Raw genomic sequence first — 27,880 nt, 5'->3', positions numbered from 1 at the left:
GGGATCTGTGTTGGGGTCCACTCGCTTCTCCCAGCTCCTAGACAGTGCCTGGGACGTAGTAGGTTGTGTGAGAACCAATGAATGAATGAATGACCCAGGCCCAACCGGACAGGGACCACACCACGCAGAGGTAACCCAGAAGTTGACTCGGATAAGAAGACGCGCCCTCCCCTCCCCGCTAGTCAGATGTCCCCCTGGCTCACTCAGATGACACTCATTCAGAGTGGACCTCCACGTTTGAGTACTACTCCCCATCCTTTGTATTATCCACACTCCCTCAAATTCCCCAGACGAATTCAGAGGCTACCCAGTCGTCACCCCACCCACTCAGATGACACCACCTCCCGCTCTGCCGCGCCCCCCCTCCCCCCCCGCCCGCGCCCTCCCCCATGTCACCGTCCACAGCTTGTCAGATGCATGGTGCCTTCGCCGGTTTTTCTTATGCTTCCTCTTGCCTCTCTTGTCATCTCCAGGCTTGCTCGGCTTCTCCGTGGAGTCCAGAGGCGGCGCCACGCTCTGCCCCGGCGGTGGCCCCAGCCCCGGCCTGCTTCTCCCCGGCCCCGGGCGCGCTGGGCACTTTCTGGCAGGTGGCTCTCTGGGGCCCGTCACTGCGGGCACAATTCCTGCCTCAGGACCCGGCCACGGCCTCCACCGTCCTGCCCTCGCTCTGCAGGAAGAGGTTCAGCTTGGTCAGGATTCAATGTCCTGCTTCCGGGGCATGTAGACCACCCTCCACAGGCCGCCCTTGCCCTTGATCTCCCTGGGGGATGACGGGCATAATTGATGTCCTCCGCCAGCCTGATGATGGCTGCCTTGGACCTCTCTTCTTCCAGAAAGGCCTTCCCAGCCACTTCGAACTTGCCCAGAGGCCTCAGGGGGGCCCGTATGATGTCTTTCGAATTCCTCGTGGTCGCAGTCTTCCGGAGTATCCAGGATCATCAGGGACTTGTAACTGTCCACCTCCAGAGCCTTGCACCCGTGCTCCAACAGGGCGATGTCCTTCACCCCCGACAGCATCTTGCCCAGCTCGCGGAGGCAGCAGTATGCCCGCTGGGGCAACCCCGGAGCGCCTCGGGATCCGGAAGGCGATCCAGGATGCCACGATCCCCTCGCAAAGGCTGGGCCGGAGAGAGGCCCGCAAGGGGCCCGGTCGGGTCCCTCTAGTCGACGAGGCCCCCTGGCCCTGCCCACAGGGCCCCGGCGTCCAGGTCTTCTTGTAAACCTTCCCCTGAGGGGCTCTCGGGAGATCCGGGGACTGAGGCCGAGTGAAATGGAGGTGCTGTCTGCCAGCCGGCTGGGGGCTCCCCCCCGCCTGGGCAAGGCCCGCACCGAGGAGGGCCCGGAGATGTGCTGTCCCTTTCTTGGGATGGTCTCCAAAGGTCTCGCCGGCCCTGGCAGTCTCAGCGGATCTGGGAGGCAGGATCTCCCTGGGGTTGCTGCCACCGGGGTGTCGTGGGTGGGGGCCCAAGAAGGCAGGCTGGCTGGCCCGAGGCCGCCCTCAGTGCCCCGTGGCCCGGAGAGAAGACAAGGATGTGGCTGTGGCCGCTGCACTTGTTCCCGCATTGACGTGACGTCACCCGCCTCCTTCGGCTCGGGCGCCCCCAGAAGTCTCCATGGCAACGCTAGAGCATCGTCTCTGCCATTGTCCGGGGCCAGCCGCATTGAAATCGGAGTCGGAGGGGGTCATTCAGGGGTGAGAGGGTCAGCCCCCTGCCTTCAATAGAACCCTCCCTTCTCCTTGGAGAGAATGGCCGCGATTCCAGGGAGAGGGGACAGCGGAGATACAAGGTTATCCCGGAGCATCTTTTTGTGGGTCGAGAAAGTCAGGAAATGGCCAAAGAATGAGGATACAGGTGGAAGGACCGAGAGCCAGCTCGGAGGGCTCCCGCTGGCCCATCTGGGACAATTTATGCACCGATGTGACAAATGAGACCATAACCCCCTGATAAAATCAGAATCCAGTAGTCTGTGTAGACACAAACACGTGAGTAAATGGGAAGTGTGGTGGAGGAATGGTGGCTGTACGTTGGCTCATATAAACTTAGGGACCAGGGAAAAATTCTGTTTCGGATTCTGTGTCTCCCTCTCTCTCTCTGACCCTCCCCCATTCATGCTCTGTCTCTCTCTGTCTCAAAATAAATAAACGTTAAAAAAAAATTTTTTTTTAAACTTAGGTACCAAAAAGAACATAAGTCTCTTTACCTCAGAATGTCTTTGAAGGACACACCCACTGCAACCTTCAGACACCGCACTGGCCATTTTCTCTCAAATGGTTCAGGAGGGAAACAGAATGCTTGGTGCCCACTTGCAACTTCCTGTAAGTCTGTGATTGTTTCAAAATTATACATTTTTGAAACAGGCTCCAGGCTCCGAGCTGTCAGCGCAGAGCCTGAGGCGGGGCTCGAACCCACCAACCGTGAGATCATGACCTGAGCCAAAGCTGGATGCCTAACAGACGAGCCACCCAGGAGCCCCTCAACTGTATTTTTAAAAAAGAAAACAAGAGGGGCCCCTGAGTGGCTCAGTCCATTAAGTGTCCGACTTGGGCTCAGGTCACGATCTCCCCCCCACCCCACCCCGTTCCTGAGTTTGAGCCCCTGCATCAGGCTCTGCGCTGACAGTGAGCCTGCTTGGGATTCCTCTCTCTCTCTCTCTCTCTCTCTCTCTCTCTCTCCCTCTCTCCCCCTCCTCCACTTGCTCTCTCTCTCTCTCTCTCAAATAAATAAATTAATTAAAAAAAAAAAAAGAAATGGCTTGCACATACGATCACCTTCACAATGTCCATTCGCCCCCCTCCCCAGCCCAGTAATAAAAGCCATAAAGTTTGAGTTGGATTGACTTCCTCCGAACCCCCAGGTCCAGAGTGGGCCAATAAGCTTGGACTGATCATCATAATCCCACCCCCTGCCACAGTGATTGGTTCAGAAATGGTCACCCAGGTAACCAGGCCTAAGCCAATCAGTGTGTTTCATCTCCCAGCTCACAGAGATTGGTTAAGGGCTGGATACCTCAACCCAGTCCGTCAGAATGAAGTTTAGGATTAAACCAATTATTTTTATGTTTATTCCATTTTTTGAGAGGGGCAGAGCGTGAGCAGGGGAGGGGCAGATGCGGAGAGGGGAACATGAATCTGAAGCAGGTTCCAGGCTTCGAGCTGTCAGCATAGAGCAGGAGAGGGGGCTCGAACCCACGAACTATTTGAGGATTATGACCAGATACACTCCGCCAGGGGCCTCAGGGTCCTCGCCAACACTAGCTACCGTCAGAACTTTCCACGTGGCAACCTGGGTGTGTTTCTCAAGCGCAGTGTCTGGGGAGTGAGTTCTCGTGATTTTAACTTGAATATTCCTGATGGCCACTGACGTTGAGGATATTTGAGAGAGAGACAGAGAGGGAGCAGAAGAGGGCGAGAGACAGAGAGAGAGAGAGAGAGAGAGAGACAGAGAGAGAGAGAGAGAGAGAGGCTCCACACTGTCAGCACAGAGCCCAGTGCAGGCTCGAACTCATGAAACCGTGAGATCGTGACCTGAGCCGAAGTCAAGAGTCGGTCCACCCAACGGACTGAACCACCCAGTCGCCCCTTGTTTGTTTTTTTAAATTAGATTGTCATCTTTTCCTTATCGATTTGTAGTTTCTTTATGTAATCTGCATATTGTCTTGATTGTTTGAAGCTGATCTGACCTGGACCTTCTGTAACTCGCATCCAAAATGCAGCTTTATTAACACAGAAAGAGTCACGAGTATTTACTGCATACAACCTTTGCTTTGTCTTTTTCACACCTTGGAGTTGTCGTGGCCACAATTATATTGTAATATATGACGTGGCACAATATTGGGCTGGCGTTTATTGTGCGATTTCTTTCTCTCTCTCGCTTAAGTTTCAAAGACACTTCTCCAGCTCTCAAAGTATCTCCCCCCCCCCCCCACGGGTCACCCTGGGAGCAGACCTGGACAAGTAGAATGTGTGAACTTGAGGGCAGGACTGGCGGGGACCCCGGGGGTGACCCGGGATGTGAAAAGTCCTTTCACTGGAAATCAACCTGAACTCCAAATGTGGCCCCTCCGTGAGACTTTACACCCAGCACCTCACACGGCACCCTCGTCCACCGTGAGTGTCCACACTGAATGACGGAGTGTTACGGTCAGCGAGCACGCGGGGCGGCACCTGGTGATAGGATGACCTTGGACAACGTCTTGGCAAAGGTCCATTGTAGTTGGAGGGAATCGTTCAGGTCCGAAGCCACCGACGGCAAGCCTCAGCCTGGGAAATGGGACTTCAGGCCGGTTTTAATTTGTCTCCGTCTACTTCTCAAAAATTTGAATCGATAGCTAACTTTTCAATTCCCAATTCAGACGAAAAGACGGATTTCTGGCTTTCCTTCAAAATAAGAGAAACTGGGGGTTCCTGGGTGGCTCCGTCAGTTAGGCGTCAGGCTCTCGCTTTCGGCTCAGGTCATGATCCCGGGGTCAGGGGAGCCCCAGACGCCGTGCTTGGCCCCATGCTGGCCGTGGAAACTGCTTAAGATTCTCTCTCTCTGAGGTGCCTGGGTGGCCCCGTCGGTTAAGTGCCTGGCTCTTGATTTCAGCTCGGGTCGTGATCTCACGGTTCGTGAGATCGAGCCCCGTGTCAGGCCCTGTGCTGACCGCCCAAGCCTGCTTGGGATTCTCGTCTCTTCCCCTTTCTATGCCCCTCCCCGGCTCACACACACTCTCTCTCTCAAAGTAAATAAATAAAACTTAAAAAAAGAGAGAGAGAGAGAGTCTCTCTCCCTCTGCTCCTCTTCCCTACTCGCATGTACTCTCTCTCTCTCTAAAATAAAAAAAACAAATGCCATCACAAATACTATGACTAAATTACTAAAACAGTTTCTAGTACTTTTAACATTCACTGGTTAACTTCTGTATCAGTCAGGATAAGTTAGATTCTGCGGCTAGTAACAGCTAAGCCCCCACATCCCGGTGGTTGACACAAGAAAGCTTTATTTTTTTCTCACCGGCAAAGTGCAAAGTCGGCTTGTGGGTCCAGGTGCCTCTCGGGACAACCTCCTTCGTGCCGTGGCTTAGTGTCGCAGGCTGCTTTGATCTCCATGTCACGTGTGTTCCCATGGTCACCACAGCAAGGGGGGAGAGAGCACGGGGGGACGCACTCGAAGGAGCATCTGGACTGTTCCACTGGGAGGGGGCACAGGTGACTCTTGCTCTCCTTTCGTTGGTCAAAGCAAATCACAGGACCACACCGAAACTTCAAGGGCGGGTGGGGGAGGGAAGGTGCCATCACCCATGGACCCGGAAGTGCAGGGCACTTGGAAATAACAGTAACACAGGAATGCCCCCCCCCCACACAACTCTCATAATGTGCCCGGCACCAGGCTAAGCTTGGCACATGTATCTCATTTTGCAACAGCCCGCTGACATGGATACTATTAATATCCCCAATTTTATAGTCAGGAAAACTGGGGATCAGAGAAGTTAATTCAGTTACCTAAGGCCACACAGCTAATGAATGGCAAAGCCAAGGCTTCCTTCTTCAGCGCCCTGACTCCCGGGCCCAAACAATCCGACCTCATACAACATCACGCCGTCCCCTGAGAAAAGGGGGTCTGGGGGGGTGTCACCTGGCTTAGTTCCTGCTCTTTTCAGGCAGTCGCTGTGTGATGTTGGGCAGGCGGCTTTCCTTCTCTGGACCATGTGATTTTGTTCTAATTTAGCCAAGCTGGGTTTACGCATCTCAGAATTCCTTTCCCCCAAGTGCCTCTGGCTTAGAGTTATCTGCAAGAGAGATTTGCATGGGATTTAGGTGGCAAGATGGGCATTACGGAGGGAAGGTCTACGCAGGCCCCAGGCCCCACAGCGGCTCCTGCACGCTGTCACTGATCTACCGGCTCACCTTGCTGGCCTGGGGCACCCTCAGACCTCAGCTTCACCTACTCCCGCTGGCTTTTCCTTTCCTTTCTGTGAATTTGGCGCCAGCACCCTCCCCTCCCCCTCCCCCCCCCCCCGCAGCTCCGTGGGGGCAGGGCACCAGCTCTTCCCACAGATCATGCAGAGATTGAGGCTGGTGGTGGGGCTTTCGGTTCATTCTCATGGGTTCCAGGTTGTCCTTGTGGGCTGCAGTTTCCCAACTCCCGGGGTCCCCTCTTCTGGGCGGGGGATCCGCTCCGTGGGTGCCTGAAACCGTGGATGGGACCGAACCCTCGGATACTATGTGTCCTCCTATCCACACGCACCTACGGTAAAATTTAACTTGTCAGTTCCGCACTGGAAGAGGTCAACAACAACGACCGTAAAATAGGACGATTAGAGCAATCCACTGTAATAAAAGTTATGTGGATGTGGTCTCTCTCTCAAAATGTCTTATTATTATACCGCGCTGGCCCTTTTTCTTCCTTCCGCGGGGGGTTGAAGCGAGAGGAATGGTACAGGCGTGGTGAGGCTTGGGCACCACGAAGGAGGACCGGCTGCTTCCCCATCGCGGTTGATTGTGGGTAACTAAACCCCGCAATTAAGGGGCGACTGCTGTATCCCTCTGACTGACCCACGGACACTTAAAAACCCACTTACGATACCGGGGCGCCTGGGTGGCTCAGTTGGTTAAGCCTCTGCCTCTTGGTTTCAGCGCACGTCGTGATCTCACAGTCCGTGAGTTCGAGCCCCGCGGCAGGCTCAGCGCAGGCTCTGGGTGCCGGCGGCTCGGAGCCTGCTTGGGATTCTCTCTCTCTCTTCCCCTCTCTCTCTCTCTCTCTGCCCCTCCCCCACTCGCGCTGTCTCTGTCTCTCAAAATAAAAATATAAATTAAAAAAAAAAAAGCTTCCAACTCATTAAAAACAACAAACCCCAAGCCCAATACTAGCTACAGAGGAACAGACCTCGCATGTAGATATTTTTTTAGCAACCCCCCCCAGCTCCCTATTTAGTAACTTTTTAAAAAAAAGTTCTTTTCTTTATTTTGAGAGAGAGAGGAAAGCGCCAGTGAGGGAGGGGCAGAGAGAGTGGGAGAGAGAGAATCCCAAGCAGGCTCCGCACTGTCTGGAGGGGGGCGGGGGGAAGGGGGGGCCTCAAACTCACCAACTTGAGATCATGACCCAAGCCAGTCAGAAGCTTAACACGCTGAACCACCCAGCTCCCCCCCTCTCCTGTATTTAGTAACTTTTGATGTTCCCACCTCTCCTTTCTGGGTCTGCCCTCCCCCCAGCTTCCTCCACGTGGACGATTGCCCCAGTCCCGCGGGTCCCCAGAAGCAGGGCCTCACCCCGGGTCACTCACAGTGCACCTGCCTCGCCTGAGCACTGACTGATCATAAACAACCAAGACTCCTCCTTTATGAAATGGCACGTTTGGACGAATGCATGGCCTTTCAAGTTTTCCAGGAAAGAAGGAAAATGTGCCCTCTCATCTAGGGGTGAAAGGAACCAGCTGTTCCATAGGCCTTTCTTCGGCGTCTCGGATTTTGGCATCGAAAATTCACGTTTGGCTGCATAACACAACGGTTCATTTTACCAAAGATGAGTTTTCCCTCAAAGTATGAGTACAATCAGCAACCAAAACTATCTGCCCCCCCCCCCCCCCGGGGAATGGAAATCGGTGCAGCCGCTATGGAAGGTCCTCAAAAAAACAAACCACCGTGGGGAAAAAAAGGGCGGGGGGGGGGGTGGGGAGCCTGGGTGGCTCCGCCGGTTAACCTGCTGACTCTTGATTTCCACCTAGGTCATGGTCTCCTGGTGCAAGATTGAACCCCGCAAGGGGCTCTGTGCTGGACGTGCAACCTGCGTAAGAGTCTCTCTCTCTCTCCCTCTGTCCCTTCTCCAGGAACGGAGGAAGGAAGGAGGGAGGGAGGGAGAGAGAGAGAGAGAGGAAGAGAAAGGAAGGAAGGCAGAAAGGAAAGAAAGAAAGAAAAGAAAGAAAGAAAAGAAAAGAAAGAAAGAAAAAAAAGAAAAGAAAGAAGAAAGAAAGAAAGAAAAGAAAGAAAAGAAAAGAAAAGAAAGAAAAGAAAAGAAAGAGAAAAAAAGGAAAAAGAAAAGAAAGGAAACTACCATAGGATCCACAATTCTACTGCTGGGTATTTACCCAAAGAAAAATGCAAGCACTTAACTAGAAAAGGTGTCTGTACCCCCAGTTCATTGTGTATTGTGAAATACCAATATCCAGCTGGAAACACCTAAGTGTCCATCTAGTCATTCATATGTAGTGTTTAATATTATGAATATTCCTATGGCAAATGAATATCATATACGAATGAATATTATACATAGGGACGATAACTCAGCCATTAAAAAGAATGAAATCCTGGGCGCCTGGGTGGCTCAGTCGGTTAAGCGGCTGACTTCGGCTCAGGTCATGATCTCGCGGTCCGTGAGTTCGGAGCCCCGCGTCGGGCTCTGTGCTGACCGCTCAGGAGCCTGGAGCCTGTTTCGGATTCTGTGTCTCCGTCTCTGCTCCTCCCCTGTTCATGCTCTGTCTCTCTCTGTCTCAAAAATAAATAAATGTTAAAAAAAATTTAAAAAGAAGGAAATCCTGCCATTTGCCACAGCAAGGATAGATCTGGAGGGCATTATGCTGAGTGAAATAGACAGAGAGAGAGAGGAGAGAGAGAGGAGAGAGGGAATGCCTTATGATCTCACTTATATGTGGAATCTTAAAAACGCAAAAACAAACAAAAAAGAAACACCAAAACTGAGAACAGTCTAGTGGTTTCCACGGATAGGGATTGGCTAAGGTAGTCAAAAGGTAACCACCCTTCCTCTTACAAGATAAAGGAGTCTGGAATGCGAGGTCCAGCATGGTAACTGTCGTTAAGAACACTGGACAGTATATCTGAAAGTTGCTAAGAGGAGATCTGAAAAATTCTCATCACAAGAAAAAAAAAATGTCGTTAACTATGTTTGTGAGGGAATCAAGGAAAAATCTGCCGTAGATTCGGATGAGTCCTTGGGGTGCCATTGCCATCGCCATATCCCTGGCTTAGGCCATTCCAAATTGAGAAGCGGGCGGCAGAATGGTCCATTGATTCGATCCCCCGACATCCACCGAGAAGTTTCCCTGTCCCAGGCTCTGGGCAACGTGCTGGGCAGACTTGAGTGAGTGAGACAAGCTCCGCTTTTAGGAGCTTGGTCTGGTGGTTGGGACAGGCTGGGTCAGCCTGTTGACAGTCAGACAGAGGAGCCCTGTAATTATCATGAAGATGTGTTCATGATCCCCGGTGTGGGGCGTAAAATACAGAATTCGCTAACCGGGCATGTTTTGCCAACAGTTTAAAGTTCCGCGGGGGCTTGAGCACGAATCTTGCCTAGGCTCATCCAGGAAAGCTTCCTGGTAGAGGTGGGGGATCTTGAAGGATGCGTATAACCACAACAGATATATTCGTTTTAAAGGTAGCCATCGCGGGGCGCCTGGATAGCTCAGTCAGTTAAGCATCCGACTTCAGCTCGCGTCATGATCTCCCAGTTCGTGGGTTTGAGCCCCCGCCTTGGGCTCTGTGCCGACAGCGCAGAGCTGCTTGGGATTCTCGCTCCCTCCCTCCCTGTCTCTCTCTGCTCCTCCCGAGACATGCTCTCTGTCGGTCTCTCTCAAAATAAATTAAGAAGCTTAAAAAAAAAATACTGCATTGTGTGGAATAAACACATTTGTTTTTTTTTTTGCTTCCACCTTTTGGCTGTTGTGAATGACGCTGCTATGATATCTGAGCCTGCGCTTTCGATTACCTTGGTGTATACCCAGGAATGGAATTTCTGGATCGCGTGGCAATTCCACAGCTGCGGTAACATCTTACTGACGTTCCCACCAGCGACGCACGAGGGCTCCAACTGCTCTGCCTCCTTGCCAACCCTTGTTAGTGCCTGTTTGCTTTTTTTTTTTTTAATTTTATAACCATCCTAGTGGGTGCAAAGTGCTATCTCATGGTGGTTTTGATTTGAATTTCCTGAGGACTAGTAACGTTGAGCGTCTTGTCATGTGCTTTTTTTGTACTTCCGCTTTTGGTGCAATGTCGATGCAAATCCTTGCTCATTTTTTTTTTTAGGGTTATTTTTGACAGAGCGGCAAGTGGGGGAAGGGGCAGAGAGAGAAGAGAGAGAGAGGAGCACAGAATCCGAAGCAGGCCTCAGGCTTCTGAGCTGTAGCACAGAGCCCGACGCGGGCTCGAAACTCACGAACCGCGAGATCGTGACCCGAGCCGAAACCAAGGGTTGGACCCTCAACCGACTGAGCCACCCAGGTGCCCCTGTTATACAGGGCACGTGATACATGTACCTTCCCACAGACCTAGATCTCTCCATTGTGTGGATGAATGGATAAACAAAATGAGGAATAGCCACATAATGGAATAATATTCAGTCTCCAAAAAAGAGTGAAATACTGAGAAACACTACAACTGGGCGAACTTTGCGATATCATGCACAAAAGACCACGCATGGCATGATTCCACTTGGATTAGATACCCAACATAGATGAATCCGGAGTTTGAAGGTGAATCAGCGACTGCCAGGGACTGAGCAGGGGGAGAAGGGGGACCCTCTGCTTCATGGTGTCGAGATTTCTTTGTGGGGGGTGACGGTTCTTGCAACTAGACGGAGGTGATGGTTGCACAAGATTGTGAATGCACTAAAGGCCACTTCACGTGCGACTTCAAACGGTTCGTTTCTACTGTGACTTTCACCTCGGTTAAAAAATTTTTTTTTACTGCCTTCGTTTTTGGCTTACGTGGTGGTGGGTTCATTCACCACGATGGGGAAGCTGTAGGGAGAAACGAGCCGTGGGAGATCAGGAGTCCCATTTTTAGAGGCCTTAAATTTGATATGCCCAGCAGACAGCCATGCAGAGTTGGGCACGCGAGCCAGGAGCTCAGGGGAGACATAGGGTGGGGTATAAATTTAGAAGCCATGGGGACATTGGAGGAATTTGAAGCCACGGAGCTGGATGAGATCATCCAGACGGAGGGTGTTCAGAGGGGAGAGAAAACGGTCGAGGCCCAACCCCCCAGGCCTCACTAGGGGTCAATGTCAGGCAGAAGAGGAGGAATCATGGAAAGGGATTGTACAAGAGGAGGGGCAGGAGAACCCAAAGAGTGTGAGTTTGAAAAGCAAAGAGAGCATTAGCCCAAGATTGCAGTTAGACCAAATATCCATTCATAGAGGACAGTTTGGCATCCATAGTGTGGAACAAATTGCTGTGTTAAGAAAAAAGAAAAAAATATATATATGTATATCTCAGGAAGGGTGTCTCTCTATGCTGACATGGAAAGGTTCCTTTTCTGTGAAATGATATGCTGAAATCCTCAAGAGGTATTGCTTACATAATAAAGCAAGGTGTATGATGCCGTGGTTTTAAATGTTTTATTAAAAAATTTTAATGTTTATTATTTTTGACAGAGAGAGAGAGAGAGAGAGAGAGCACAAGCCAGGGGAGGGACAGAGAGAGAGAGGGAGACACAGAATCCGAAGCAGGTTCCAGGCCCTGAGCTGTCAGCACAGAGCTGACATGGGGCTTGAATCCACAATCCGTGAGATCATGACCTGAGCCGAAGTCGGACATTTAACCCGCTGAGCCGCCCGGGTGCCTCTCTCTTCAATTCATCTAAAGATTCAATGCAACTTCCCTGAAGTTCTCCCAGTTACAGTTTAGTAATGCCTGTGATGTTTCCTTTGGACATGTTAACGGTCCTTGAGCACGGTAAGAAAATGCATTTAGTCCACCACTCAAGTGAAAGGTATGAATACTTAATGTGAGAGAGGGGAAGAAATCTGAAGGCTGACAGCTCAGGGCTGCTATGTGGCTCCACAATCATGAGAGACCCAAGCTCCTTTTAACTTGTGGCTCTGCCATTCTCAGTCAGGTAGCTTCCACCTCATGGCCCAATATGGCTGCTCAAGCTCCAGTCATCACATCTGAATTCCAATCATTAAGAAAGAGGACCAGACAACGAGTCCCTTCCTTCTCACTTACAATACTTTCCAGAATAGGAATTAATAGTGTTTCCACAGGCAACAGGGACAGAGCTCAGAGACAAAACACCTATGGGAAAAGGTAGGGAACAATGAGATGTACGGCAGGATCAGCATGGCCTATTTCAGAAAGATGTGACACTTTGGCCCCCCCAGCCTTCAGGTGAGTGTTTGGAGAGCCAAGCAGCATCTCTGCCCCACCCCGAGCCCAGCAGCATCAGCGACGCTTGGTTGCCTAGGTGACCATCCGTCTAATCCCATCAGTGGTGGGGACCCAGCCACTGCCGTCATTTCCATCGACTGCCCTTCTCTGAACACACGGTGTCCCATTTAGAATTTAGCTCTTTTTTTTTTTTATTTTTTTTCAACGTTTTTTATTATTTTTGGGTCAGAGAGAGCATGAACGGGGGAGGGGCAGAGAGCGAGGGGGACACAGAATCGGAAACAGGCTCCAGGCTCCGAGCCATCAGCCCAGAGCCTGACGCGGGGCTCGAACTCACGGACCGCGAGATCGTGACCTGGCTGAAGTCGGACGCTTAACCGACTGCGCCACCCAGGCGCCCCTAGAATTTAGCTCTTGATGTAACAAGGAACAAAGCTCTCCTCATGTTGTTTATATGTTGAAATTCTTTCAGTTGAAATATAAAAGAATAATTTGTAGTTTAAGAGTCAAATGCTAGGGGCGCCTGGGTGGCTCAGGCAGTTGAGCGTCTGACTTCAGCTCAGGTTGTGATCTCGTGGTCGGTGAGTTCGAGCCCCGCGTCGGGCTCTGTGCTGACAGCTCGGAGCCTGGAGCCCGCTTCGGACTCTGTGTCTCCCTCTCTCTCTGCCCCTCCCCCGCTCATGCTCTGTCTCTCTCTCTCTCTCTCTCTCTCTGTCAAAAATAAGTAACATTAAAAAAATTTTTTAAGAGTAAAACGCTAAAAGAATAGATGATTATTATAAAAGCAGCTGATTTTGTGACGAAGCCAACTTTGAAAGGCTTACACGTATTTAAAAAGAGTAGTAAACGCAAATATCAGAGAATGTGGTCGCACACATTCGAGAAGGACAGACCGCCAACCAAATCTGAAATTAATTTTTAAAGTAACGAAAGAACAAACGATAAAGACTGGAAAATACCACTGACAACCGTATTTAAGGGGCACCTGGGTGGCCGTTAAGTGTCTTACTCCTGATTTGGGCCCAGGTCATGATCTCAGAGTTCGTGGGTTCGAGCCCCGCGTCGGGCTCTGTGCTGACAGCCTAGAGCCTACTTCAGACTCTGGCTCCCTCTCTCTCTGCCCTTCCCCCACTCACGCTCTTGTCTCTTTCAAAAATAAAGAAGCGTTAACAAAACTTGTTCAAAAGTTGGAGGAGATGCTCCAAAATCAACTGGAACATTCGTGATGAGTCATCTTTGATCTGGATATACGAAGTTGTGAACGAGAAATAGAGAATCTTGTTTTTAATTCTGGACCTCGATGCGGAGAATTCAGTTACTCCTAAGCCCCTTCTGTTTTCGCTGGCACTCTTTAGTTTCTGCTGATGTATGCACCCATCTGTTTGTTCCGTTTATGATACACACTCTTGAATCCACAACTCAACTAGTAAAGCACCGAAAATGCGGTCCAATAATTCACTGCGGTGGACTGTGAAAATAATGGCCCGGAGGAAGCGCGCCTCCTTGGGCCACACCCTTGCTGTGGTGCCTTTGCCATTGACCGGGCTGGTCCGCTCCCTGCCCTGGATCTGGGCGGGTCTTGCGACTGCTTTGACCCTAGCAGGGGGCAGAGGTGAGGGAGTGTAGGTTCCAAGGCGAGGTCTGAGACGCCTTGCTGTTGTCACACAATCATATCACACATATACATGAAAACATACATGCGCACACACTCACATATATATACAGACGTTCATACACACATACACAAAATGCAAACATTTACACACATATAGACGCAAATAGAGGCACATATAAATACATATACATTCACACAAATGCATGCACCCACACAGAGACGTGCTAGTATAAACACAAGCATTTTTTTCCCGTTGGAAGGGAAAGCGAGGACGTGTTATGAGCGTTGGTTTTGGGGGACGGCAGAGGAGCGCGATGGTGGAGTGCCCCTCTTTTCAATTCTGCACAGTTGGATGTCTAGCACTGTGATATTTTGTTTTCAAACGTCCACGGGGGGCTATTTTGGCAGTGGGGTTGCGGGTCACTTCTTGTTCCTTCTTTATAGGCACACGGATTAAATAAAAACCAAATCGCCACAACCTAAAAATAAAATGTGCTAGAAGCCAAGACCACGTTACTGGCTGCAGCAACAGTGTTTCTTTTTCCTTTTCTTTTCTTTCTCTTTCTTTCTTTCTTTTTTTCTTTCTTTCTTTCTTTCTCTTTTTCTTTTTCTCCTTCCTTTCTTTCTTTCTTTTCTCTTCTTTTTTTTCTTTTTTCTTTTTTCTTTCTCTTTCTTTCTCTTTCTTTTTCTTTCTTTCTTCTTTCTTTCTTTCTTGTTCCTTTTTTCTTTTTCTGCGGGCATGATCGCTCCTTGCAAATCTGCTGCCCGCATAAGACACAGAGCCCTATCTGAATATCCCGGCCCGAACACGTCCGCACATGTGAGACTGTCCCGGCCGGCAGCTGCCACCCTGCTCACATTCCTCAGGCTCCGAGAAATGACAGGAGCATCTGTCCAGGATTTATTCAGCCATGGTGACATAAGAACTCTGTAGCAACAAGTGGCTGTGGAAAGAGCTCGAACACAAGGGTTTTGCTGTTCTAAATGGCCCCATCCTGGCAAAGTCAGGGTATCTCCCTCATGACTTTTTCATCTGTGATAACAAATGACAAGAGTGTTGCAATTCTGCCCAGAAATTAAATAAATTAAATAAATAAACAAACAAAACATTCCCCCACTCTCACACTTTGAATCCTTCTGGATCTGTGCAACTGAGATCAGAAGAGGCAGCTGTTTAAAACCAGGGGCACGAGACAGGACACTGTTGAAAAGAAAAAGGGACCCGCTCGTTTAACAACCATTTAAACATTCAAGAAAAAGACAATAAAAAAAATACTAAATGAACGTTTTGGGGGCGCCTGGCTGGCTGGGTCAGTAAAGCGAGTGACCCCTGATCTCGGGGTTGTGAGTTCGAGCCCCACATTGGGTGCAGAAATTAGTTAAAATAAAGAGAAACTTCTTTAGAAAAAAAAAAAAGGTTTTGAGGAGCGCCTGGGTGGCTCAGTCAGTTAAGTGTCCAACATCGGCTCAGGTCACGATCTCGGGGTTCACGAGTTCAAGCCCTGCGACGGGCTCGGTGCTGACAGCTCAGAGCCTGGAGCCTGCTTCCGATTGTGTCTCCCCCTCTGCTCCTCCCCCACCCGTGCTCTGTCTCTCTCTCTCTCTCTCTCTCTCAAAAATAAATAAACATTAGAAAAACAAAGTCTTGAAAATAGAGGGGGGAAAAAACACATCAGCGGGAGTATTTTAAATACAGCATTCACAGCTTTGTTAGTTTTTAAAACGTTCTTTATGAGGGGCGCCTGGGTGGCTCAGTCAGTTACACTTCCAGACTCTTGGGTTTGGCTCCAGTCACGATCTCAAGGTTTGTGGGTGCGAGCCCCGCATCCGGCTTTCTGCTGTCTGCGTGGAGCCCGCTTTGGATCCTCTGTCTCCCTCTCTCTGCCCCTCCCCCCACTCGCACTCTTTCTCAAAAATGAAAAAAAAACATTTAAATAATAAATAAATAAATAAATAAATCTTCCTTTAGAATTCTTTGGTCACGTACAAGCTTTAGACTATAAATGTATCAAGCTTGCTTCTAATACCTTCTGATTTTGTTTTTCTGCCTGGGAAAATATTTCCTCCACTTCTAAGAGCACCTTAATTCATATTTATTTTGCTTTACTTTTATTTTATTATTTTATCATTTTATTTATTTTATTTTATTTTATTTTATTTTATTTCCAGTATAGTTAACACAATTCACTGTTTTGTTTTGCTTTGGTTTTGAGCCTCCTTGAAGCCTCCATGGTTTGCATTTAAGTTTTTGACCCATTTGGAATTTATTTCCGTGGAAGGAACACAGGAATCCGGTTTTCATTTCTCTATTCTCCAAAGGTTTGGCCCCTTGGTGCTGACTTGCAATACTGCCTTCATCCACCCCGAAAATCTCGTATGTGGGGGCACCAAACTGTTAGGAATCCCATACATTTACAATGCATCTTACAGTCCGATGGGGGTTTCTCTGCACCCCAGCCAACCCCCCTCCCCTCGCCATTACACTCCTTTCCAAAAATTCTCCGTTACTCTCACATGCCAACAAGTTTTCATCTCGCACTACTACGTTAGCCTCCAGGAGCTGGAAGGGGTAGTGGAGACCTTTTGGGTTTTGGTTATGTTCTCAAGACCACTGACAGCCGTTCGCATTGCTTAGCCTGAATGTCAAAGTCAGGGGGAGGCCCCTAGCCCGTGCCCACCCCACCCCCACCCCGCACCCCCTCCCCCACCCCCGCGGCACAGGAGCTCCCACCCAGTTCTTACACATCCATTTGCTTTTATGGACTAATCACGCTCACGGCAGCTGTCCCCGCGGTTACTTGTCATTGAATTAAGCGTGACAAGGCATGTGTTTTGCAGGAATAGCTGCCGGAGTTTTTCAGGCACGGGCATGGCCGGACCCCAAACCTAATCTAAAACCCGGTGTCCACAGGGATACACTTTCCAAGACAAAGACGCTTCACAAAAGTGCAAATATTTGTTCAGAAACGGCAGCAGACACGTCTAAGAACTGTAGAAAAAACTGGTTAACTTAGCAATATCCGTGAATGTGGCTTGGGGGTAATTTAGCTTTTTTTTTTTTTTAAGTGTTTTTATTTTTATTTTATCTTTATTTTATTAAAATTTTTTTAATGTTTTATTTATTTTTGAGAGAGAGAGAGAGAGAGAGAGAGAGAGCATGAGCAGAGGAAGGGCAGAGACAGAGAATCCCAAGCAAGCTCCAGGCTCTGAGCTGTCAGCACAGAGCCCAACATGTGGCCCGAACTCACGAGCTATGAGATCATGAGAGTCGAAGTCAGACGCTTAACCGACTGAGCCACCCAGGCGCCCCTATTTTATTTTTTTAATGTTTATTTTTGAGAGAGAGAAAGAGAGACACAGGTGGGTGGGGGAGGGCCAGAGAGAGGGGGAGACACAGAATCTGAAGCAGGCTCCAGGCTCTGAGCTGTCAGCACAGAGCCTAACATGGGGCTCAAACTCACGAGCTGTGAGACCATGACCTGCCGAAGTCAGATGCTTAACCAACTGAGCCACCGGCGCCCTCTCTGTTACTTTTAATTAGTTAATTCATTCATTGTTTAATTAGTTATTGTGTGTGTGTGTGTGTGTGTGTGTGATTGTAATATTCAAAGAGTATTTAAAGGCATAATGTGAAAAGTAAGACTCTCCATATCGCTATTCCTCCCATGGTCCCTCTCCCCAAAATGTAATAGTGACCGTTTCTTATTACTGCTTATTTACTTATCACTTCCGGAGAATAAATTACCCACAGATGAGCATTCACATACAAATCTTTCACTTTTAAACAAATGCAGTCTTAATATGCATTCTTGTGAATTTCTCCTTAAACGATGGCCTGGAAAGCTTTTCCCTCAGCACATGGTAATTCATCCCAAGAATGCCCAATGATTGATTTCATCAGCCCTGAAATCACAGGCATCTAGACTCCCTCCAGAGTGGACAGATCCACCTTCCCACCAATAGTGGGTGAGACTGCCCATTTCTCCACAGCTTCACCAGCAGTGGGTTTTTACCCAACTTTTAAATTTCTGATTGGTGAACAACTGTATAATTCATTGCTTTAAAAAACACTTTTTTAAAAGATTTTACTTGTAAGTAATCTCTAAACCCAACATGGAGCTCGAACTTACAACCCTGAGATCAAGAGTTCCATGCTCTACTGACTGGGCCGGCCAGGCACCCCCATATAATTCATCGCTTTTGATTCTAATTCTTAAGTAAGAATGGTGTTGAACGTTGTGTTTCACACATTATCAGCCATCTTGATTTCTTTCCTCTAAACTCTCTGTTCATGTCCTTTGCATATTCTTCCGCCAGGTTGTCGAATTACTCCATGATTAGCTTTTGGTAAACAAATTAGCCTGTGTCTGTTACATGTGCTGTGAGTATTTTTCCCATTTGTGGTTTATCTCTTTTCTTTTCCCCTACTGTCTTTCCAGCGACCAAAAGCACAGACTCTACACTTCTAAATGAATTACACTACGTAAAATAAGTTTGCACGTTTATGTGTTGTGTACGTATTTTTGGATTATACGGTAGCTCCTCCCCAGTACATTCTTTCCCAGACATTTCCGTATCTTCTCATATGAGAACAATCTTTCAACAGCTCGTGTTGTCAACCCAGGATATGGCTCTGGTTAAACAGAGCCAGCAGCTTGAAAGTGGAAATCCCAGGAAACGTGGTATCATAACGGAAGCACTAAGCCTCCGACAACTCCTTATCTTCCTCGAAATTGCAAAAGTCGCAGGAGAAATGCCCCTCTCACACGAAGCACTAAGATAATCCCTAAGACCATGCTGCTTGGCAGAGACCTGCCCACATTCTCTTGCTAGTACGTGGCCATTAGGCCTGGACACGAGCCAGGACCGGATCTGTGAGAGCTGCACCTGACATTTCATTGAGCGGGACACATGTGCTGGGTAGAGCCAGGACTCCCGGGGGCAACATGACAGGCCCCGACATGGCCTGTGGTGAGCTTTAGCACAGATCAGCACAGCTCTCTGGTCTTCCCTAGCACCCCTTCCATCACAAAAAGTGCAAATCGATAAGCAGTGGTAGAGAGAATTACTGTGTCATCTATGGGGGAACGTTAATCCGACCACACTAGCTCATGTCGTTTGGAGTAAATAATGTATTCGTTTGGGTGCTTTTTACAGGTCCGTGACGTGGTATTTTTTTCATATGGGGATATATATATATATATATATATATATATATATATGAAATATAAGACATATGTGACTCATAATCCCATCAACCGATGGAGCACCATCAAATTGATATTTTGTAAAAGCAACACAGGTTTACCAGTGTTCTTTGGAAGTATTAGTTGTAATTGTCAGAAATCAATAAAAACTCCAGAAATTTGGCCTCAACTTAAGCAAACAAATGTGCTCTATGAGACTTCTCCCTGATACTTTTGCAGCAGGGAATATGTACAGTGTAAAACCTTTTGCCCATCAGGTGGCAAAATGCTACCTTGTTTTGATTGTGTTGATCGCAACGTGAGTGCGGTGAGGCAATTTCTCAGTCATTAGTGGATTGCCTGTTCAGACGCTTTGCCCGTTTTTCTATTAGGTTGTTTGTGTTTTGCTTATCAATTTGAATTAGTTGTCAATAAAGTTTAAAAAGTAGATCTTGCTGTGATATATAGTGCAAATATCTTCCATGTGAGCCATTTGTCTTTTTGTTTATAGTAACGTTTGCCATGAGGTGGGTTAAAATTTTATGTTGACAATTGATTTTCCTTTCATGGCCCTGAGGTTTTATATCCTGCTTAGAAAAGGCTTTCTCACACCAGAATGATGGATGAACTCACCTATATTTTCTTCTACCACTTTGTAATGCCATTTTAAGTATTTTATTCTTCCATGGTCCAGTTTCTTTTTCTTTTAAGTTTCTTTATTTTGAGAGAGATGGAGACAGCGTGAGTCGGGGAGGGGCACAGAGAGAGGGAGAGAGAGATTCCCAAGAAGGCTCCACACTGCCAGCACAGAGCCCGATGTGGGGCTCTAACCCATGAAGCCGTGAGATCATGACCTAAGAGTCAGACACTTAACCGACTGAGCCACCCAGGTATCCCTCAAATTTATTATTTTTTTAGGGAAACTAGCCCCTTCCCTGCTGCTGGCACAACACCACTCTTTATCTCTCTTTTCCCTCTGATCTGCAAAACCACCAAATGAAATGCCCCAAATCTATGTGTTTCTTCCTGGATTTGCTCTCCTGTGCTACTGGTTCATCTGTGACTCCGGATTCATAACATATGTGTAATATCTTTTAATAACCCACAAGCCCATCCTCTTGCCTTGTCTGTTCTAGAATTTTCTTGGCTACCCCAGCTGTAAAAATGTTAAGCCATTCGTCCTGCAATCACAGGACATACAGGAAATGCCCAAGTTAAACCTGATCCAGAGGCTTCAAGGAGTCACGGTAGTTTTGTTTTGTTTTCAGTGTTGAATCTTTAACCCGGACAACTGCTTCCATTCCTTCCCACAAAGCGGTATCGGGAGAACACCTCAACTGACAATTGGCACAGAGTCAGCTATAATGCCAGACCGTGCCAGTAAGATTGGTTCCAGGTTCCCTCATAATCCCTGTAGTAAAACTGAAGCAGTTGGTAGATGGGCCGGAGAAGTTTCTGCCATGGCTGAGCTCCCTCGCTTCTATAACTGCATTGTAGAGGGCATGCTTGGGCTGGGATTTTAAAATCAAGGCAGCCCAATGAGAACCAACATGGCGTTTCTTCAAAATATGACAAGTTGAGGGGCGCCTGGGTGGCGCAGTCGGTTAAGCGTCCGACTTCAGCAAGGTCACGATCTCGCGGTCCGTGAGGTCGAGCCCCGCATCAGGCTCTGGCTGATGGCTCAGAGCCTGGAGCCTGTTTCTAATTCTGTGTCTCCCTCTCTCTCTGCCCCTCCGTGCATGCTCTGTCTCTCTCTGTCCCAAAAACAAATAAACGTTGAAAAAAAATTAAAAAAAAATATGACAAGTCGAACGACCATATGATCCAGCAGATACATCTGGGCACGTACCCCAAAGAACGGAAAGCAGGACTCAAAGACGTTTTGTACGCCCACGATCTTGGGAGCTCTGTTTGCAACAGCCCAAAGGTGGAAGCCACCCAAATGCCCATCAGTGAATGAAGGGATGAATGAAAATGCGCTGTATACTCGCAATGCATCTTGTTCAACCGTGAGAAAGAAGGAAATTCTGACACGGGCTACAACAGAGATGAAACTTGAGGATGTTATCCTAAGAAGCAAGCCAGTCACAAAGAGACCAATACTGTGTGATGCCACTTACAGGAAGTACCCAGGCTTGTCAGAGTGGAGAGATTGAAAGGAGGATGGCGGTGGGACACGCGACTCTGATCTGGGGTCATGAGTTCGAGCCCCACGGTGGGCAGAGAACTCAAAAAGAAAGAAAGAAAGAAAGAAAGAAAGAAGAAAGAAAGAAAGAAAGAAAGAGAAGAAGGAAGAGAAAGAAAGAAAAAGGAAGGAGAAGGAAGGAAGGAAGGAAGGAAGGAAAGAAAAGAAAAGAAAGAAAAGAAAAGAAAAAGAAAAGAAAAGAAAGAGAAAGAAAAGAGAGTAGAATGGTGGCTGCTGGGGCTGGAGGTGGGAGAACAAGGGGTCACTGTTATTGTTTGTAAAGTTTTCATTTTACAAGGTGAAGAGAGTTCAGTGGATGGTGGTGATGCCAGGTGCACAGAAATGTGAACGTACTCGACAGCACTGAATTGCACCCTTAAAAAACGGTGAAGGTGGGGGCGCCTGGGTGGCTCAGTCGGTTAAGCGCCCGACTTCGGTGCAGGTCATGATCACGAAGTCCGTGGGTTCGAGTCCCGCATCGGGCTCTGTGCTGACAGCTCAGAGCCTGGAGCCTGCTTCAGATTCTGTGATTCTTTCTCTCCCCCTCTCCTGCTCATACTCTCTCTCTCTTCTCAAAAATAAACATTAAAAAAATAAAAAATAAAGATGAAAATGGTGAAGATGGTAATTTTATGTCAAAACTCACCACTGAGTTTGCTTAAGAGTATGCATTTCACTGTATATGCAGCATTTTACCTACAAATGGAAAAAAAAAAAGAAAAAGGATAAATGGATCATGGGTAAGTTGACATCTTTATTCTTGACCTGTAAGTACATAGCTGTAGCTCTTTCTAGAGCCTCCGTGGTTCCCCAGCCGGGCCACCAGCACTCTTGCAGTCACATCCTCACTGGGTTTCCAGCTCTCCCTCACCCCACCACCCCCCAACCCCATAGCCCCATTCCCCAGCAGCAGCCAAAGGCAGCCTGTGAAAACCTAAGTGTGATCCTGACCCTCTGCTCAGAACCTCCATGGTTCCGGACTCACCCAGACTGAAGCTAAAATCTAGCCCTTTCTGAGGCCCACAATCCCTGAGAGATCAGCCTCCCAAACGGCCCTGACCTCACCTCCTCCTGTCCTCCTCGCCACCCCCCTCTGGCCACACCTACCTCCTCCTTGTTTTTCTCAAACACACCAGGCATTCTCCTGCCCCCTTCGTGCTGACTCTTCCCTCTGTTCCACCAGCACGACTCTCTGGCTCCCTCACCTCCTTCGGGTATTGCCTCCCCAGAGATGCCCTCCCTGACCGCCGCGTCGAAACAGCAACACTCTGTCTCACATGCACTCTCATTCACCTGGACGCCCCTCCCGCTTTGTTTCAGCGTCATACCCGCCACCCCTTACCTGTCAGCGTCCCTGGATGTGCGGTCTACCTCCCGCCAGAACGCCAGCCCGGGAGGGCGAGGGTCTTTGTCCTGTCCCTGGCTGGCACACAGTCGATGCCCACCACATCTGGGCTGACGGCACGGATGAGGGAAGACACTGCCTGCAGGGCCTCGGCCTGTGTATGCAGAGGCTCTTGGGGATCACTCCGGTCCCCCACAGTGGCTCCCAGGCACGACCCTGAACAGGATGCTGCCCCCACGTGTGAGATGGGCTGAGGGGCTTCCTTGCAGGTGGCCGACTTCCCCTGCATCTCACAGGGGGTGGGGGACATCCCTGGCTGTCCCCCCAACTTCCGGCCGTGTCAGCCTTTCAGCCTCTGCTACGGGGCTGGGTGAACTAGAGGGAGTAACTGACTGCATCTCGGGAGGTAAAGCTGTTGGCCAGATACGGCTTTTGCACGGAGGGAGGACGGTGCACCCAGTCAATACCAGATCAATTACCGGGTCTCCATGTGCCTCCTCCCTGGCGCCTCATCCCCCCATCCCCTCTCCCCAAAGGCCGGCTTCCCCTTCGGTCTCCTGTGCATCTTCCCTCCCTGACCCTTCCCTTCACCTTTCAGAAACCCCCAACCTTGCCCCTGAAGGATCCTTCCCTTTCCTCAAGCGCAAACTTCTCCGTCCAGAGCTCTCCACCAGCCGCTCCGCTGGGTGTGCATGAGAATTCTCAGAAGTTGCTGAGGATACAGGTTCCCAGCACAAATGCCACCTCCAAGCGACCCCAGATCAGCAGGTGGGGCCCAGGAATGGTACTTTTCACAGAGACCCCAGGTGACTGATGCAGCCGCCACCCTGGTTCAGGAAGCCCTGGCAGGGGAGGGCGTTGGGCAGAGAGAAACTGAATTTTTAAGCTGAAAACCTGCCTCTGTCTGAAGGGAGGGGAGGGAAGGGTTTTCATCTTCCGGCCGCTTTTCAAAACACACTAACATGTTCACACAAATTCATGTCACCAGTTACCTGTTTTCGAAACTTCTGGAAACCCCCAAGATCTGCGGGACATCCTTTCGCGTCGGTGGAAGGGTATAGCGCAGAAAGGACACCTCGGTGGCATCTTCTGTCATGGAAAACTGACAACCCTCGCAGGACTGACGACAGCTCGTGCCAGGCTGGGCCGCTGTGTGTAGTTCAGTGGTGATGGGGGTGGGGGTGGGGAACCCTGTTCTCAAATAAGCCAGGACATAGCCTACAAGAGAGCCAACAGCTAATTTGCTAAACTTTATTTTGTACCATACATGTTTACATTTACCCATCATGGTGTCGATCTGTTAACACAATGGAGCCCTTAATGGACCTGCCCTTGAAACTGGGTGCTGGAGAGTCACAGGCTTTCCCAGCTCGAGAGCAAGTGCACCTGTGTTCGGTTCTGCACAAACCCAAGGAAAGCCTCGAGGCACACGGCAGAAGGGCCGCAGATAGAAGCTGGGTTCTTTCCCCCCCCCCCCTGCACCTTCAGTTAGACTCCTCCAGGATTTTGAAATTAACTGTTACGAAGAAATTTTTTCAAAGCGGAATTGCTAACAACGTCTAACGAGTGCTCACATTCTCCATCACAAAAACAGAAGGGACGCCCCTGAACACAGAAAGGGCAAAACCGCGTGACAATATTAGGCAAATACACGGATGTGCTACCACACAACTAAAGTTAACAGGAGCGTGTGAATTACAAAGGGAAACTTCTTCCGGAGGGTTACATCGTCACAGGGCATGCAGGTGACTGAATCTCTCCCACCTCCGACCTTTCTCAGCCGCCACGTTTACAAGTTCAATTATACGCAAACGGATGGGAGAAAACAACTCATGGGAGATCTGTACAAAGTCAAGTTCACTTATGAACACAAGGTAATATTCTGATAGTCTCCTATGTGACTGGTTTGGCTTACGACTGTTTAAGTTCCAGCTTTTTTTTTTTTTTTTAAGTATATGTGTTGCCGAAGCAAGAACCTTTTTTTTTCTTTCTTTTCCCAACACATGGGGGAGCCTGGATGGCTCAGTTGGTTGGGCATCTGACGACTTGATTTCAGCTCAGGTCATGATCTCACGGTTGTGAGATAGGGCTCTGCGCCGGGCGTGGAGCCTGCTTAAGAATCTCTCTGCCTCTGTCCCTCCCCCTCCTCCGCATGGGTGCACACTCTTTCAAAAAAATAAAAATTAAATAAATAAATTAAATACATGAAAAAAAAAGGTTTGGATTACATCTTCGAGCATGCTTTGGGCCTCCCAGGACACTATTTAAAAACCAATGGTGTCAGGTACCCCACCCCTCCCCCTACACACACACCACACACACACGGGAGACAAGGAATGTTGGTCTATTCGGATGACAGAAATTAACAGCCAAGTTTTTAAGAATTTTTTCCCTCTCTGATTTCAACGTGAGGAGGGTCTTTAGCCCCAAGGACACAGAGTTTGGTGGCGCTGGATGGAATTAGGGGCTGGGAAGCCAGAAGCACCTGAGTCCTTCCCTACCGATCACCCCCTCTCCCCATGGGCGTCCTGAGACGGCCAGACGCTAAACGGGAATCCAAATACCACTTTTATTAACAGAATCTAAAGCTCAAGTACGTCAAGGCCTAAGTCCCCCAAAACTAACTCTTGGGACCTTCTCACCCTCTGGCTAGTTAACTGGAGGACGGAAGCTGAAAACCAGCAGGAGCAAGGCAGGCAGGTCCGCTTGGACGATCTCAGCTTAATTTACCCATGATGGAAACACAGAGAAGGTGGGAGAATATGCCAGACCCTGCACGCAGAGGTTGGCTGGCCATCCAGAAAGCAGGGAATGAGGAAGAAAGGCAGAACACGGATGGACGTTAACAGGGATCCCGCCGGTGTATGTAAAGGTAAATGTTCTAGAATTTTCCCAATCTGCTTAGTGACCCTCTAACCTCTGAAGGTGAGTCAAGGGGAGGTGCAAAAGCAGGCGTGGCAGAGAGAAAAGAGCAGAGCGATGTACCTCCCTCCCTTAACCTCTCTCACCTAAGAGCTCACGGATACTTCCCCTCTGAGAGCCACATCTTTACAAACGGGGTCCTTTAAGAGTCAAAAGTTCACTCAATAAGAAAAAACTTTGTTCCCAATGTGATACTTCTTCCTTGGACGTCTTTCAACTAACCAGCTATGGGTGGTCCTCCAAATCAAAGCTTTCTGGGTTCTGTGGATTAGAAGAGCTCAAAAGGGGAAGTGGGTGTCCTGTGGAATTTTTTTTTTCTTCTCACTTCCTTGGTCCTTTTCAGTGCTTGAACATTCCTATCCCCCAACCAGGCCTCCAGAAAACTCCACCTTCAAAGCCATCTACCTTGACGACCCATTGATCACTATCACTCCAAACCACTGAGTTTTTATTAAGGGAGCTGGGTCAGACGGAGTGGCAGAACGACTGGAGACTACCACAGCGACGGTCACCGACAAAGGAGAGGTGGCGGATCTGCGTGGCCACCTCCTGCCCACCGGTGTCCCCATGTTGGCCTTCAGGGGCTCCTAGGAGGCAGGTCAGGGCTCTCGCCCTCTAACACCTCATCTGCCTCTTCCACCGCACTGGGGTCCTCCTCATGCACCCCTGACCTGCCCCCACCCGGTGCTCCGGCTCTTCCCCACTCATCCACTTGTCGGCGCACCCCAAATGGCTTCTGTGGTCGTTCTCCCCGCTGGAGGCACGAGGGGAGCATTCTGGGTCGGCCTCTGGGCCCTGTGAGGTCGAGGCTGGCAACTCCGCGGGCTGTGGGCCTCGGAGGGCCTTCTGAACTGATGCCTCTCTTGCGGCTGGCCCTTTCTTTGCCATCATCGGTTTTTCTGGGCATCTTCCGAATCGACAAGGACGTAAGAGACAGGGCCCAAGCTTACCTTCTTTTTCTTTCTCGTGGGGGCAGGGCTCTTTGCCAAGGCCCAGCCCACGGCCTTCTTCTTTGGTGGGCCTTCCTGACCGCCATCTTGGTCTGACTCCGAAGCAACCCCAGGACTCACAGCTTCTGACTGGGCATCACGGGACGGCTTGCTGGGAGCCTTCCAGGCACATTTTCCCGCAGGCTTCTTCAAAGTCGACTCCTCCTGCTTCACACAGGGCTTTTTGTTGCTCCTGATAGCTTCCGAGACCTCCATGTTTTCCGCGCCATTGGCCTCAGGATCCTCCAAGGCGGCTGAGCTCTTGGAATGGTGGCCTTTGGGTTTCTTCCAGGCCACTGACTCTTGCTTGGGGTTTTTTTTCTGCTTCTTTTCCTGGAGCGACTTTTAGCTCCAGCTCTGCGAACCAGAGGTTTGGGGGGGTCACCTTCGTCTTCCATGTCATGCCAGCTGCCGGGATTCTCCGTCTTCAAAGCAGAGCCTACTTCTGCAGCCCATCCTGGCTCCTTCTTGACCTTCCTCCGTGACGCTGAAGCTGAAGCTGCTACGGCCTGGGCATCAGTCACCTCTTGCGCCCTCACTTCCTCGCGGCTGCGGATCTCGGCATCCATGTAGAAGACGATTTGCACCACTGCCCCCAGGAGCACCCCCAAAGCTTCTGCCCAGTTCTCCGGGCGCTGATTCTGGGGCCGTGGGGGGTGGCTCAGCTGGAGCAGACGCACCACATCCTCCCACGTGCGCCCCTCGGCATCTAAGAACTCATTCAGATTTTTTAAAAACTCAGCATCCTGGGTGGGGTCTCTACAAAACATCTCCAGACGCCCCCTTGCTGGGAACTCCCGGGGTACGGCCCTGAGACTCACACCCTCTCCCACCTCAATTAGGGCAGCTTTGGCGTTCTCTTCCCTCAGAAAAATCTTATTGAGCACGAAGTACGGGCCCAGCGGGGAGAGGACCCATGCAAGGTCTCCTCAATCTCTGCTTGACCACAGTCCTCTGGGATGCCCGTGACCAACAGGGACCTTGGATGTCCACTTCCATACCCGGCACCAGTCCTCCAGAAGGTTCATGGCCATGGTGGCGGGCACCTGGCGGCTCTAATCCCACGTGCACCGAACCGTCTGTAAGGTGGACGAGGGCTGCAGCGGGGCCCCAAATATGATCCTGTAAAGTGACAGGAGAGGGAGGTCAGGTTCCCGGAAGACGGCCGGCTCAGGGATCTCTGCTGCCCCCAGCGCGGCGGGCCTCCCGGCGGGCCTCGCGCCTTCCCAGGTCCCTCCTCCCCAAACCGGGCCCCGGGTGCTCACACGTGTTCCGCGACGGGCCGAAAAACCGCGCCCCGCCCCGCGGGTGGCGGCCGCCCGGCAGGGACTTGCAGCCTCGCGTCCCGGCCTAGGGGGGCCGGTGAGGACAGGCCGCCGGGGAGGCAGCCGCTCGCCAGGCGCCAGCTCGGGCCACCCAGGCCGGCTGTTCCCGGCGAAAAGGGCCGAGGGGCCGGCGTCCGCTCCGGCCCCGGACGGGTCACGCGGCGCCTCGAGCCCTGCAGCTGCGCGGAGCCCAGGCGGCGTCGCAGCGCGCGCT

The 27,880-nt window shown here is 50.0% G+C and overlaps 1 protein-coding gene across 1 annotated transcript; it reads right to left on the bottom strand.

The window, feature by feature from the left end:
* Positions 1 to 24,826: 24,826 nt before the first annotated feature.
* Positions 24,827 to 27,667, bottom strand: PNMA8A (PNMA family member 8A). The gene is given in 8 exon segments (XM_030299595.1): positions 24,827 to 26,015; positions 26,018 to 26,254; positions 26,257 to 26,673; positions 26,676 to 27,254; positions 27,257 to 27,325; positions 27,328 to 27,345; positions 27,348 to 27,463; positions 27,607 to 27,667. Coding segments are annotated over 7 exon segments (1,434 nt in total). The 5' UTR covers positions 27,376 to 27,463; positions 27,607 to 27,667; the 3' UTR covers positions 24,827 to 25,929.
* Positions 27,668 to 27,880: the final 213 nt, after the last annotated feature.

The sequence above is a fragment of the Lynx canadensis genome, chromosome E2 (assembly GCF_007474595.2).
Source record: "Lynx canadensis isolate LIC74 chromosome E2, mLynCan4.pri.v2, whole genome shotgun sequence".
NCBI lineage: Eukaryota > Metazoa > Chordata > Mammalia > Carnivora > Felidae > Lynx > Lynx canadensis.
The sequence above is the reverse complement of the archived record's forward strand: the minus strand, read 5'-3'. Positions and strand labels throughout refer to the sequence as shown.